At 40.2% G+C, this 13,251-nt stretch overlaps 1 protein-coding gene across 6 annotated transcripts in view; it reads right to left on the bottom strand.

Annotated features, from left to right (window-relative positions):
• FSD1L (fibronectin type III and SPRY domain containing 1 like) overlaps window positions 1–13,251 on the bottom strand; it is a 97,722-nt gene that overhangs the window by 71,598 nt on the left and 12,873 nt on the right. For all 6 annotated transcript variants that reach the window (XM_054500368.2, XM_054500369.2, XM_054500370.2 and 3 more), the window contains exon 2: window positions 2,035–2,130. In XM_054500368.2, coding sequence (XP_054356343.1) covers window positions 2,035–2,130 — 96 coding nt within the window. The remainder of the gene's footprint in view (window positions 1–2,034; window positions 2,131–13,251) is intronic.

Raw genomic sequence — 13,251 nt, 5'->3', positions numbered from 1 at the left:
GGAAAATGACATTGGTATTTGGATAGAGATTACAATGAATCTGTAGATTACTTTGGGTAGTACAAATATTTTAACAATGTTAATTCTAATCCACAAACATGGGATATTTTTCCATTCGTCTCCTTAAATTTCTTTCATCAGTGTTTTATAGCTTTCAGTATACAGATCTTTCATTTCCTTAGGTAAATTTATTCCTATTTTTTTATGCTACAGCAAATGGAATTGTTTTCTTATTTTCTTTTTGAAATAGTTCGTTTTTCATGTATAGAAGCAATACTGATTTTTGTGTGTTGATACTGCATTCTGTAACTTTACTGAATTTATCAGTTCTAATAGTTTTTTGATAGAGTCTTTAGAGTTTTCTAAAGACTGAGGCAGGAGAATCACTTGAACCTGGGAAGCAGGAGTTTCAGTGAGCTGAGACTGCGGCATTGCACTCCAGCCTGGGTGACAGAACAAGACTGTCTCAAAAAAAAAAAGTGGTGAGAGTAAACATCTTTGTCTTGTTCCTGACTTTACAGAAAAAGCTTTTGACTTCTCATCTTTGATAAGATGGTAGCTGTGAGATTGCTATTATACATATGGCCTTTACTGTGTTGTGGTACATTCCTTCTACACCTAATTTGTTGAGAGTTTTTATCATGAAAGGATGTTGAATTCTGTCAAATTCTTTTTCTGCATCTACTGAGATAACCATACACTTTTTTTTTTGTCTTCAGTTTTGTTAATATGGTGTATCACATTTATTGACTTCTGTTGAACCATCCTTGCATCCCAGGCATAAATCCTACTGGGTCATGGTAAATCATCTTTTAATGTGCTACTGAATTCAGTTTGCTAATACTTTATTGAGGATTTTTGCATCTATGTTGATTAGGAATACTGGCCTGTAGTTTTCTCTTTTGTAGTATCCCTGGTTTGGCTTTGTTATTGGGATAATGTTGAATTTGTAAAAATGGATTTGGAAGTACTCTCTCCTCTTTGATTTTTTTGGAAGAGGCTGAGAAGAACTGATATTAGTTCTTTAAATATTTGGTAGAATTCAGTGGTAAAACCATCAGGTTGCAGGCTTTTCTTTGATGGGAGACTTTATTGCGGATTCAATTTCCTTATTCATTATTGACCTATTCAGATTTTCTATTTCTTTCTGATTCAGTCTTGGTAGATTGTACGTTTCTAGCAACTAGATTATCTTGAGTTCTCTCTTCCACAATCAGTATGTCACTACTTACAATATAGATTATCTCCCCAAACTTGGAACTATTTCTTAAGTATTCCTCTCCCTTCTCAATGGGCACTTTACCTTTTATTTTTATGTTACTTTCATCTACTTCTACAAGTAGACCCCTTACCAATAACATTTTCTTTTCTGAGACACAGTCTCGTTCAATTACCCAGGCTGGAGTGCAGTGGTACAATCACTGCTCACTGCAGCCTCGACCCCCTGGGCTCAAATGATCCTCCTACCTCAGCCTTCTGGGTAGCTGGGACTACGTGTGTATGCCACCACACCCAGGTAATTTTTGTATATATATATATTTTTTTTTTTTTTTTGGTAGAGATGAGGTCTTGCCATGTTGCCCAAGCTGGTTTCAAACTCCTGGGCTCAACCCATCAACCTGCATCAGCCTCCCAAAATGCTGGGATTACAGGCATAAGCCACCACACGTGGCCAACATTTTTCTTCCATTGTTTATTGTAAAAGAAACGTTTTACTTGCCAGCACTTTTGAAAAAGTACAAATTGCTCTTAATTTATATTAGAAAAAATGTCAAATGGAAAAGGACTAAGTGAGCACTCTGGTATTCCCTAACAACTACTATTCCAGAGTTTTCCTTTTCCCTTACTATTTTGATTTTTCCATGGACAAAACAGGAATTGCAACGAAAACATTTTTACTTTATCTGCTATTTTAAAACCCCACTCTCACCTCCATTAGTTTATAACCCAAAATTCATAGAGTATATTTGTACTTCAGATATGACTCATTAATTGTGACATATTTACACAAAATTTTTCATAAAACAATCATACCTGAACTCCTTTTAGTGTATGATGTAACGTATCAACAAAGTTCTGAATTTCATCATTTTTATTTGCCAGAGTTGAAATGATCCTCTGTAGAGCTTCCTAGAATTAAGAAAAGCATTAAAATACTATATTTCAATGAAAGAGTTATAAAACTCATTAACAAGCATTTTCTAAACAAACTTTATGTAAGAGTATATTGTATAACAAATAGGAGCAATGTAAAATTTCTCATTGTTCAAAACTTCCAAAAGCTTATAATCAGAAAAGATGGGGTATATATTTGTACTGTATTAAGCCCTCTTATTCCTAATATGCAACTTAATCACCATGATACTTTTCAGATTGAAAATGATATGTTTAACTTAATATCAATAGAATTATTTTAGGTCATCGGCCATGACAATGGAATAGAGCAAAATCTTTAAATGCTGTAAAAACAAATGGAAACGGAATACAACATCAGGATCCAAGGAATAAAAGTGAGGAGACACAAATTCATCAACATTTTATTTATTTACAAAAATAAACATATTTTAGAGATATGAAACTAGATAATACATGTGCATTTAGAATGACAACATTCATTCCAATATTTACAGACGCTGTAGAACTATAATAAATAAAGCAATTTTAGTAGCAAATAGCTCAGACTTTGATAATGCTTCCTATTTAAATAAAACATTTGGTTAATTTTCTCTCTGGTTCAGTGCTATCCAATAAAATTTTCCACTGTGATGGAAATGTTCTATAAATTTGCTGCCCAATATGGTAGCCACTAGCCACACACAGTTAAAGAAGTCTTGAAATGTGACTAGAACTGAGGAACTAAATTTAATTTTTCCAACATTAATTAATTAAATTTATATAGCCAAATGTAACCAATGCTATCATATTGAACAGCACAAGTCTAGTTGCAGTAACTCCTCATTGGTAGCAACAGCAAAAACCAAACAAGGTTATTTATAGTCTCAGAAAAAAATCAAATGCAAGTACTTTAATACTTTGTAATTTTCTCAGAAGCATAGGACGTTTTTCTGTAAGCACCTATGAGCTTAAATATTTTAATAAAGCCTATAAGACTTTGTGGAATAAAAGTTCTCCTAAAAAATATAATCAGATATCGATAAAGGGTTATACACAAGGAGCCCAGGAAATAGTCTGAAGGGAGATAACATTTTTTTTTTTAAGTTTTTTTCTCGAGACGGAGTTTTTGGCTCTTGTCTCCCAGGTTGGAGTGCAATGGCGTGATCTCGGCCCACTGCAACCTCCACCTCCCGGGTTCAAGCAATTCTCCTGCCTCAGCCTCCCGAGTAGCTGGAATTACAGGTGCCCGCCACCACGCCCAGCTAATTTTTGCATTTTTAGTAGAGACGGGGTTTCACCATGTTGGCCAGGCTGGTCTCAAACTCTTGACCTCAGGAGATCCACCTGCCTCAGCCTCCCAAAGTGCTGGGAATGCAGGTGTAAGCTACCATACCTGGTAACATTTTATACAAATGTTCATAAAGCATTGTAGTAGTGAAAAAAAAATTCTTTTTTTGAGAGGAAGTTTCACTCTTGTTGCCCAGGCTGGAGTGCAATGGCGGGATCTTGGCTCAATGCAACCTCCGCCTCCCAGGTTCAAGCGATTCTCCTGCCTCAGCCTCCCAAGCAGTTGGGATTACAGGTGTGCACCACCATGCCCAGCTAATTTTTGTATTTTTAGTAGAGACGGGGTTTCACCATGTTGGCCAGGTTGGTTTTGAACTCCTGACCTCAGGTGATCCAACTGCCTCGGCCTCCCAAAGTGCTGGCATTACAGGCATGAGCCACCACACCTGGCTGAACATTTTTAACAGTAACAGTTTTCTTTTGAGTCTCACAATTCCTGGAGATAAGTAGGTTATTATTATCATCCCTGGGGCTGCCTAAGGGCTCTCTGTTGTATTCACTTACATTATTTCTTCCCATTGTCACTACTGTTGGTATTTTAATATAATAACATAATGAAATTCTACTATGAAAGAAGACCAGCGACACCAAGAATTAAGTGTTTATCCTGCCAATGCTCTTCCCAAGAACTGGTGCACCAAGACTTAGGGGAGGGGTGGACACAGTTGGAGAAGCAATGGAGGTAATACAGAAATGGAGAAGAGATTAAAGGACTTAAATCTTCCAAGTACTCACCGAAGATAGGCTCAGTACTTTTTTCTTTTTTTTTTTTTTGTTTGTTTTTTTGAGACAGTCTCGCTCTGTCACCCAGGCTGGAGTGCAGTGGCGCGATCTCAGTTCCCTGCAACCTCACATACCAGGTTCAAGCAATTCTCCTGCTTCCATCTTCTGAGTAGCTGGGATTACAAGCATGTGCCACCACCCCTGGCTAATTTTTATATTTTTAGTAGAGACAGGGTTTTGCCATTGTTAACCAGGCTGGTCTTGAACTCCTGGACTCAAGTAATCTGCCTGCCTCAGCTTCCCAAAGTGCTGGGATTACAGGCACCACCGCATCCAGCCTCAATACATATTTATTATTTTATTTTTATTTTTTTTCTTTTTTGAGATGGAGTCTCACTCTGTCGCCCAGGCTGGAGTGCAATGGCGCCATCTTGGCTCACTGCAACCTCCGCCCATGGGTTGAAGTGATTCTCCTGTCTCAGCCTCCCGAGTAGCTGGGATTACAGACATGAGCCATCATGCCCAGCTAATTTTTGTATTTTTAGTAGAGACAGGGTTTTGCCATGTTGGCCAGGCTGGTCTCAAACTCCTGACCTCAGGTGATCCACCCGCCTCGGCCTCCCAAGTGCTGAGATTACAGCCTTGAGCCACCATGCCCAGCTCAACACATATTTAAAAGCAACACAATGGAATAGTAAAAACAGCTCTGTACAATACTCAGACTTTATAGTAGGTTTCAGTTAATAAGACTGGGCTCTTTCTGGCTAATGAACTGAATCTGCCTCCCCTTCTATCCCTCAAAATGGCAGAGTTACATCCATATTGTGCAGATGAGAAAATGGAGATTCAAAGTAACACTGCTAGTAAGGTAAAAATTATCTATGTCCAAAGCCCATGGTCTTAACTACTTTGGGATACTGCCTCTAAATCCAATCGATTAGCCCATCACATGGTATACTCATAAGATAAAGCACATATTCTTTAAACATCTTATTTGCCAAGAGTTTTCAATGACAGAGAACTGCTGGAATTTTCATAGTAGAGAATCACACCTTGATTCACTGGGAGGTATATCTAATGAACTTCAGAGAAAAGTTGATAATATTCTGCCAGAACACGAATAGAAGAATCTTCTGAAAAAGATCACCTTCTATGAAAAAGAGGAGCCAGGCCCAATGAATTCAACCCAGCAACAAAATTTCAATCATCATGAAATATGTGAGTTCAATAAAAGCTGAAAAAAGGCCAGGCACAGTGGCGCACGCCTGTAATCCCAACACTTTGAGAAGCTAAGGCAGGCAGATCACTTGAGGTCAGGAGTTCGAGACCAGTCTGGCCAACACAGTGAAACCCCTACTAAAATTATAAAAATTAGCCAGGTGTGGTGGCATGCACCTGTAATCCCAGCTACTCAGGAGGCTGAGGCAGGAGAATCACTTGAACCTCGGAGGTGGAGGCTGCAGTGAGCCGAGATCTCACCACTGCACTCCGGCCTAGGCAACAGAGCAAGATTCTGTCTCAAAAAAAAAAAAAAAAACTGCCAGTCACGGTGGCTCATGCCTGTAATCCCAGCACTTTGGGATGCTGAGGCGGGTGGATCACCAGAGGTCAGAAGTTCAAAACCAGCCTGGCCAACATGGCGAAACCCTGTCTCTACTAAAAATACAAAAATTAGGTAGGCGTGGTGGTGGGCGCCTGCAATCCCAGCTCAGCTACTTGGGAGGTTGAGTCAAGAAAACTGCTTGAACCCAGGAGGAGAAGGTTGCAGTAAGCCGAGATCACACCACTACATTCCAGCCTGGGTGACAGAGCAAGATTCTGCCTCCAAAAAAAAAAAAAAAAAACTTAAAAAAACTTTCCACCAAAAAAATTATAAAACATTGGTACCAAAAAAAAAAGGCAGATACAGTTCAGAGCAAAAAAATAAAATCTCCTTAGCATAAAATAGCTTCCCATTTATGTATTTTTTTTGGTCTAAGTTTAGTAGCAAGCTCTGCATTTCAGAAATTACATAGGAAAAATCTGGAGATAGCTGTAGCTTATTGCCCCAACTAGGTAAGACCTGAGCTCCAAAGATTTTAATGAGAAGCCTTTTTTTTTTTTTTTTTTTGGAGGCTCTGTCACACAGGTGGGAGTGCAGTGACACAATCGTAGCTCACTGCAGCCTCAACCTCTTGGGCTCAAGTCATATCCACCTGCCTCATTATTTGATTTTTTGTAGAGACGAGGTCTCACTATGTTGCCCAGGCTGGTCTCAAACTTCTGGGCTCCAGCAATCCTCCCACCTCAGCTTCCCAAAGTGTTGGGATTACAGGCATGATCCTTGCTCCCAGCTAAAGACTACCTTTTTAATGTTCCTGTTTTTTACTGAGTATAGTCAAAGACATCTAAATGCTCTAATTTTGAATCAGATCTTCAAGTTAAATCCTCTGCTCCTTTAAGAGCTACCAACCTGTTGCAAGTTAATAGACTCTGGTCCAATAGTAATGTTAGAGATCAGAAAACAGGCTTTATCAACTGTAACGTTTTCATTCTCCCCTTAAAGCAGTACTGTCCAATATAAATATAGTAGGAGCCAATAGCAGCCACATCAAAAAAGTAAAGGAAAAACAGGAGAAATTAATTTTAATATTTTATTCAATAGATTCAAAATATATTATCATTTCAACATGTAGTCAATATTTAACAATTAATGAGTTTTTCTTTTTTTTGGTACTGAGGGTTCAAAATTCAGTTTGTATTTTACACTTATGCATATCTCAATTCAAACTGGCCACATTTCAAGTGCTCAAAAACCACATTATGGCTAGAAGCTACCATCCTGGATAATACAGACTTAAGAGGTCTATGTCATCCAAACAGACCATATATTTCTAAGAGTGGAAATAGGGCAGAGATGCTCTATTAATCTTATTAATTTGCAATTAAAAATAAATGACCTAAAAGCTTTCTGAACTTTTTTGGAATTTTGGAAGACCAGAATTTCTTTATGTGCTTATGTTATGCCATTCTTGAATTATAATAGCTATATGTGGATACAAGTTAAAATGTTACAACCAACTTCCTTTACCAGAATTTCACTAATTTCTCAGTTTTTATTTACATAAATATTAACTCTAGAAGGTGAAAGACATTTTAAAATTACCAACTCTCAAAAGAAATTGGTGCATAAGTAACATCACTTTGGGGTCCAATACCATAACAGAAGAAACAAATACACTCCTCTCTCCTGTGAAATTTACACTGTTCACTCATGTTTTGGGTTAGAGAAGACTTCTTGGGATCACAGAAAGTGCAAATGTCCACGTCAAAGTTGGCAGCTAACAAAAACAAGACTGCACCTGAGGACAACTGACATATAGGTTAGACAAATTCAAAGAATCATCAGAATAATACCTTCCATTTTCTATGATACTATCCCATACCTCCAAAAAAATACCACCCTTAGATTACAGTCAATCTTTTTTTTTTTTTTTTTTTTTTTTTTTTGAGATGGAGTCTCACTCTGTCACCCAGGCTGGAGTGCAGTGGTGCAATATCGGCTCACTGCAACCTCCCCCTCCCAGGTTCAAGCAATTCTCCTGCCTCAGCCTCTCGAGTAGCTGGGATTACAGGTGCAAGCTACCATACCTGGCTAATTTTTTGTATTTTTTGGTAGAGACGGGGTTTCACCATGCTGGCCAGGCTGGTCTCGAACTCCTGACCTTGTGATTCACCCACTTCGGCTTCCCAAGTGCAAGGATTACAGGCATGAGCCTCCGCGCCCAGCAATTACAGTTAATCTTATCTTTACCATTCCCCTTAAATTCATTCAAAATTCTATTACCACAGATGAAAGACCCTTTTCAACTGTATTGGCCTAAGATGTATTAATAGCCATACTTCTGGAAAGAAACTCTACAATCTGTGTTAAAGCCTTTAGGGGAATGATATCCTATATGAATTGCCTCAGGCTGTAAAAATACTGTACTTCCCCAGAAAGTGGATGAGAAAGAAGGTCTTTAAAGGCTGATATAGTATTTCTGAGAAACATGGTCTCATTCTTTGAAGAGAGAGCACTCTACAGCTCTTGAATTTAACAAGGAGGTTCCAGTACAGCATGAGAGTCTGTAATACACACCTAGATAAAGGGTCCACATTCTGAGAAAAGTTACTTTACCCTAATGCCAAAACTGCAAAGACTAAAGGCCTAGATTATTTTCAGAGGATGCACTGCAATCTTTAGATGGGGAGGGCTTCAGAGCCTTGGCTATAATACACCACTGAGATGCTATCAGAATGGACAAGCCAGCTGTAGAGGACTCTGGAACCCCAGCATTTAAGATCATCTATATTTTCAAAGCTACCAAATACATTAGTAAACCTGGCTGCAGAAGAAGCAACCATTCAGATCATAAAGAGAAAGTCATAACAACCAATGTGACCTTGTTAGCTAATACAGATAAAATGCTGTCTCTCTGTTAAGCTTTTCTAAGCTTAAAGGAGGAAGGAAATATCCGCAAAGTTCCCCAAGAGCAGACTACTGAAACAAAGGCTCCAGAAGCTCTGATCCACTTGCCCTTTAATCTGCAACTGCTGTGGAGAGGATGAGCAAATGAAAAAGACTGTAATCCAGGGCTCAAATTTAGCATTCTAAAATAGTAAAAGTTTATCAGGGAGAGGGCCAAGGCTTCCACCTTTCTGACCCTCACAAGAATGGAGACTGGCTGGAACTAAGTGGAAATGGCATAAAGATAAAAAGCACTATGGAACCTGGTGCTCAGTAGAACTGGAAAACAAGTCACAAGGAATCAGAATATTTAAGACAAAACTACCACCAGCACCAAAACATATGAAAACTAAAGAATCAGGATTACATGTGCTGAGTTCTGAAACTTGACCCTAGCTTCCATATGTGACATAAAGCTAAAATTTTCTCTACGGTTGTAGGAGTCAAGTAAAAGGTGTATATAAGGATAGTATGTGCCTAATCTAGGAGGTATACAACGGGAGGCTGGCTGAACAGGCATCAAATCCAGCAGTTTTTAAAAAGTGTTTTCTAGATATGGTAGGCAATATGCCAGGGCAGAGAAAGAGAGCAGAAAAGATCTAAAATATATCATAATTCAATGAGTTTTCTACCCCAGTCTATCCCTCCAGGACCTCCAAATTTAATCAAGAGCAAAGACAGAAAGCTAGGCCATCATCACTATCTCCTCTCCTCTAATTTGTGCTCTACATGAAGTCACAAAGTTCTATAGATTTTACCTCCTTAATGGTTCTAGTGATAGCAGCAGGAGGCAGACCTAGTCCTAGGCAGATAGGGGTGGGTCCCTGGTGAAACCTGACCTTCAGGCCAAAGACAGCCTGAAGCCTGAAAACTGGGCTCCCAGTTCCTGATGGAATCCACAACCCTGAATGAGAATTTCCTTTATGCCGTTCAGTCAAACAAATGGTGCTTTTTCCAGGCCCACCCACGGACCAATCAGCACATACTTCCTCCTGCCCATGGGCCAATCACCATGCACTTCCCCACTTTGAGCCCATAAAAACCCTGGACTCAGCCATATATCAGGACCACCCATTTCAGGACTCCTCTCCACTGAGAGCTGTTCCGTCACTCAGTAAAACTCTCCACTGCCTTGCTCACCATCCAGTTGTCCATGCAACCTCATTCTTCCTGGACGCAGGACAAGAACTCAGGAACTGCCAAAAGGCAGGCACGGAAAGGGCTGTAACACTTTTCTGGCCCACTTGCCAAGCTGCAGACAGGGGCAAAAGGGGCTGTAACATGTTCCTGGCCAGCTCACCAAGCTGCAGACAGTGACATGAACTGCAGGAGTGAAGAGTGGCAACACTTCTAAGGGCCTAGACCTCGGGATTCCCTGAGCCAGAGCTGTAACACTATAGCCCTCCTACCTTCCACCAGCATCAGGTGACTGCCCCACATGACAGCAAGTGACAACGGGATTGGGCCAGCCTGGGAGCCACAGGCCCAAGCAGGGTGGCGGGACTGAACAGGCTGAAACATGCCCCGCTGCTCCCACTGGCCAAGCTGCAGGTGGCAGGAACAAGAGAGGTGTAGCACCCCTGCCCCCGACCCCTTGGGGCTCCGCAGTTACTGGCATCTCTGAGTTTTCAGGCACCACTGCGTTCACTTCATCCAGACGCAGGCACCCACAGAGGAAGCCACTTGCAGTATGCTTGGTCCAGCTGCAGCCTTGCATGGAGCCGGTGACTATGCCAGTGCCTGGAGCTGCCCGCATTGCCACAGCAGCCAGTGTGCTAGGCTGTGCACGGTGGCCGGACCCCACACTCACTCGCTCGCTCACACACCCCTCACTGCTCCATGCCTGGATCGCCCTCGGCAGGTGTGGGATCCAGGCCAGTAGCATGAGCTGAGCACAGCCTGCTGGGCCAAGTGGGCAGAACGAGCCCAGCAGGCATAAGTGAAACTCAAGGAGAGACACTGCCAGCTACAGAGGTTTCTAGCTGGTTAAGAAACATCCAAAGTATCCTGTGACATTAGAATTATTACTACTATCTTAGTAAAAGTTACTATCATATCTCAACCTATATCTCAACCTTCACTGTAGCAAAATTTTTCTTAATCAGACTCTGATAACAACCCTTCTCCCCAATAATCAGTTCTCTATATACTTCAGCTAGGGTAATGATAGCATCACTCTTCCTGATCAGTATTCTTCAATGGCTTCCCACCATACCTTGGATAAAACTGAAAATCTTTAACATGACCTGTAAGATCTCAAATGATCTGTCCACTGCCTGCCTCACCTGCTTCATCTCCCCAGACTTCCTCTCCCTTGTTACGCTCCAGCTGCATAGCCTGCTATGAATTTATCTAATCTGACTTGCTTTCTACCTAGGATTCCTCTCACTTATCAGTTTCTCTACCTATAACCTCTGTCCTAAAACATATACACAATGTACTGATAAAACAAATTCCAAAAATGTACTTATAGAATGAGCCCATGTTACATATATTCATTTCATTTTTTTTTTAATCAAAGCCTTATGGGTGAAGAAGGGCAAAGACAACTTTCATCTGCTCCATGGGATTCTATCAACCTTAAAGGATGCCTACGAAGGTCTCAGATTTTTATATCAGATCTCAAGCCTCCCATTACCTTCCAAACACTGATGGATAAAGTAATAGATAAACAGAGATGAATAAAGGCAATATAAATTATCTGAAGCTTATCTAGAAAATTATATTTATAAGATTCATGTGGTGACAACCAAAAGTTCTAGGTGACACAGGTCTGAAGACACGCTTTGACAAATGTCAATTCTGCTAGATCATAGTAAAATATATGAGATAAGTCTCCATAGGAAGTCTGCACAGGCAATCTCAGCAAATGTCTTTTGGTGATGTAGCACAATTACCAGGCCCTCATAACAACAACAAAAAAATACAATGATGTGACTATGGATTTAGACTAAGGCAACTGCTACACCAACAAGAAAAAGCATTATATATACCCTAGCCAAGCACAACTGCAACCACTGTCATGGAATGAATCAAAGTAATCTAAGATGTACAAGACATAAGTTACTCTCTTCAACGCAGCACAGCTTAAAGTTATGTTTATAATCATTATCAATCAAGTAAAAGGATAATCAATAGACTGAGCAAAAGAGCACTTTGGTACTCTTAAGTGCCAAGTACTATCTTAAGCTCTATACATATTATTAATTCATTTAATCCTTTCAAGAATCCTATGAAGTAAGATACTATTATTATCCTCATTTTCCAATGAGGAAGCTGACGCACGGAGAAGTTAAGCAGCTTGCCTAGAATATCAAAGCTAATATGTCACACAGCCAGGATTCAAATTAAGACAGTTTGATTCCTGAGTCTATGCTCTTAAAGGACTACACTGTACTACCTGATAAAATAGAGATTAGAGGTTCATGAAAAGGTCAGAACGGCTAAAGGCATCCAAAGGACTAAGATTTTACTTCAAGATTAGAAATCTGGAACTGATCAACAATCTGGAAACCTGGAACTGATCAACAGCTTATAACCCCAAATCAGAGGGCATCAGCATCCATGTGGTCATAATTAGAGAAATGCTGACATATAGGTTTCCCACCAGCATCTTCTCAGATGAGGAGAAGACTTCTGCGTCAAATTCTACAGTAGTATTCCAAAAAATCAAGATGCAAAAATCTAGAGCCTCTGCAAATACCACAAATAGATCTATAATTTAAGGGGGTCAAACTATTATTATAGCCAAGTTAGTCAGTATTTCATTAAGCACCTTCTATGTGCCAGGCACTGTGCTACTAACATGGAGTATCTTTTTAATCATCAAATCTGATAAAAAAGTAGTATGAGTCTTCACATTTTATGGTTGGAAAAAGGAAAGATTCGAGATGTTAAGAAATTTGTTTTAGGTCACACAGCTATCAACTGGCAGTCATGATTCAAATCCAGGAGGTTGTCCCCAGAACCTCTGCTTTTCAAATCCAGGAGGTTGCCTCCAGAGCCTATCCCCTAGGCTGCCTAAACTGTTGGGGATTATATGAAATAATCATAGGGTTCCTGCAACCAGAGGAAAGGGATTGATCAAACCAGCATGTAACATTCCTGGAAAATGCCCAAATGCCACCAGAAATGATGCCACTTGCATCATCCCACACATAGACCTGTCCTTTGAATTAGGTGACTTCATGCTGAACCCCTCCATCGACTCCAATGGGGATGGCACCAGGTTCAAGAGGCTGAAGAAACCCACAGCCACCAAATGAGACATGGTATTTTATTGAGGGATTACATACAAGGGAGAGAGTCCAGTGGTGGCAGGCTGGGCAGGAGAACTGCCTTATATACAGAAAAGGTCCAGTGGCAGTGGGCTGGACAAGATAACTACACAGCCCAGTGAAGCTCAGAAGACACATTCAGGTGAGTCTGCCATACAAGATCATTCTAATAGTATGCTTAAACTATTGCTATTAGGTAGGTTTACCATACAGTGATAAAGAGCTGAATCAAGAAAGCGCTATCCAGCTGTTAGCTAGATAATCAGAATCTCACCAGTTATTTTAACAAAAGTATCATGC

Source organism: Pongo pygmaeus, chromosome 13 (genome assembly GCF_028885625.2).
Source record: "Pongo pygmaeus isolate AG05252 chromosome 13, NHGRI_mPonPyg2-v2.0_pri, whole genome shotgun sequence".
In the NCBI taxonomy this organism is placed as follows: domain Eukaryota; kingdom Metazoa; phylum Chordata; class Mammalia; order Primates; family Hominidae; genus Pongo; species Pongo pygmaeus.
The sequence above is the reverse complement of the archived record's forward strand: the minus strand, read 5'-3'. Positions and strand labels throughout refer to the sequence as shown.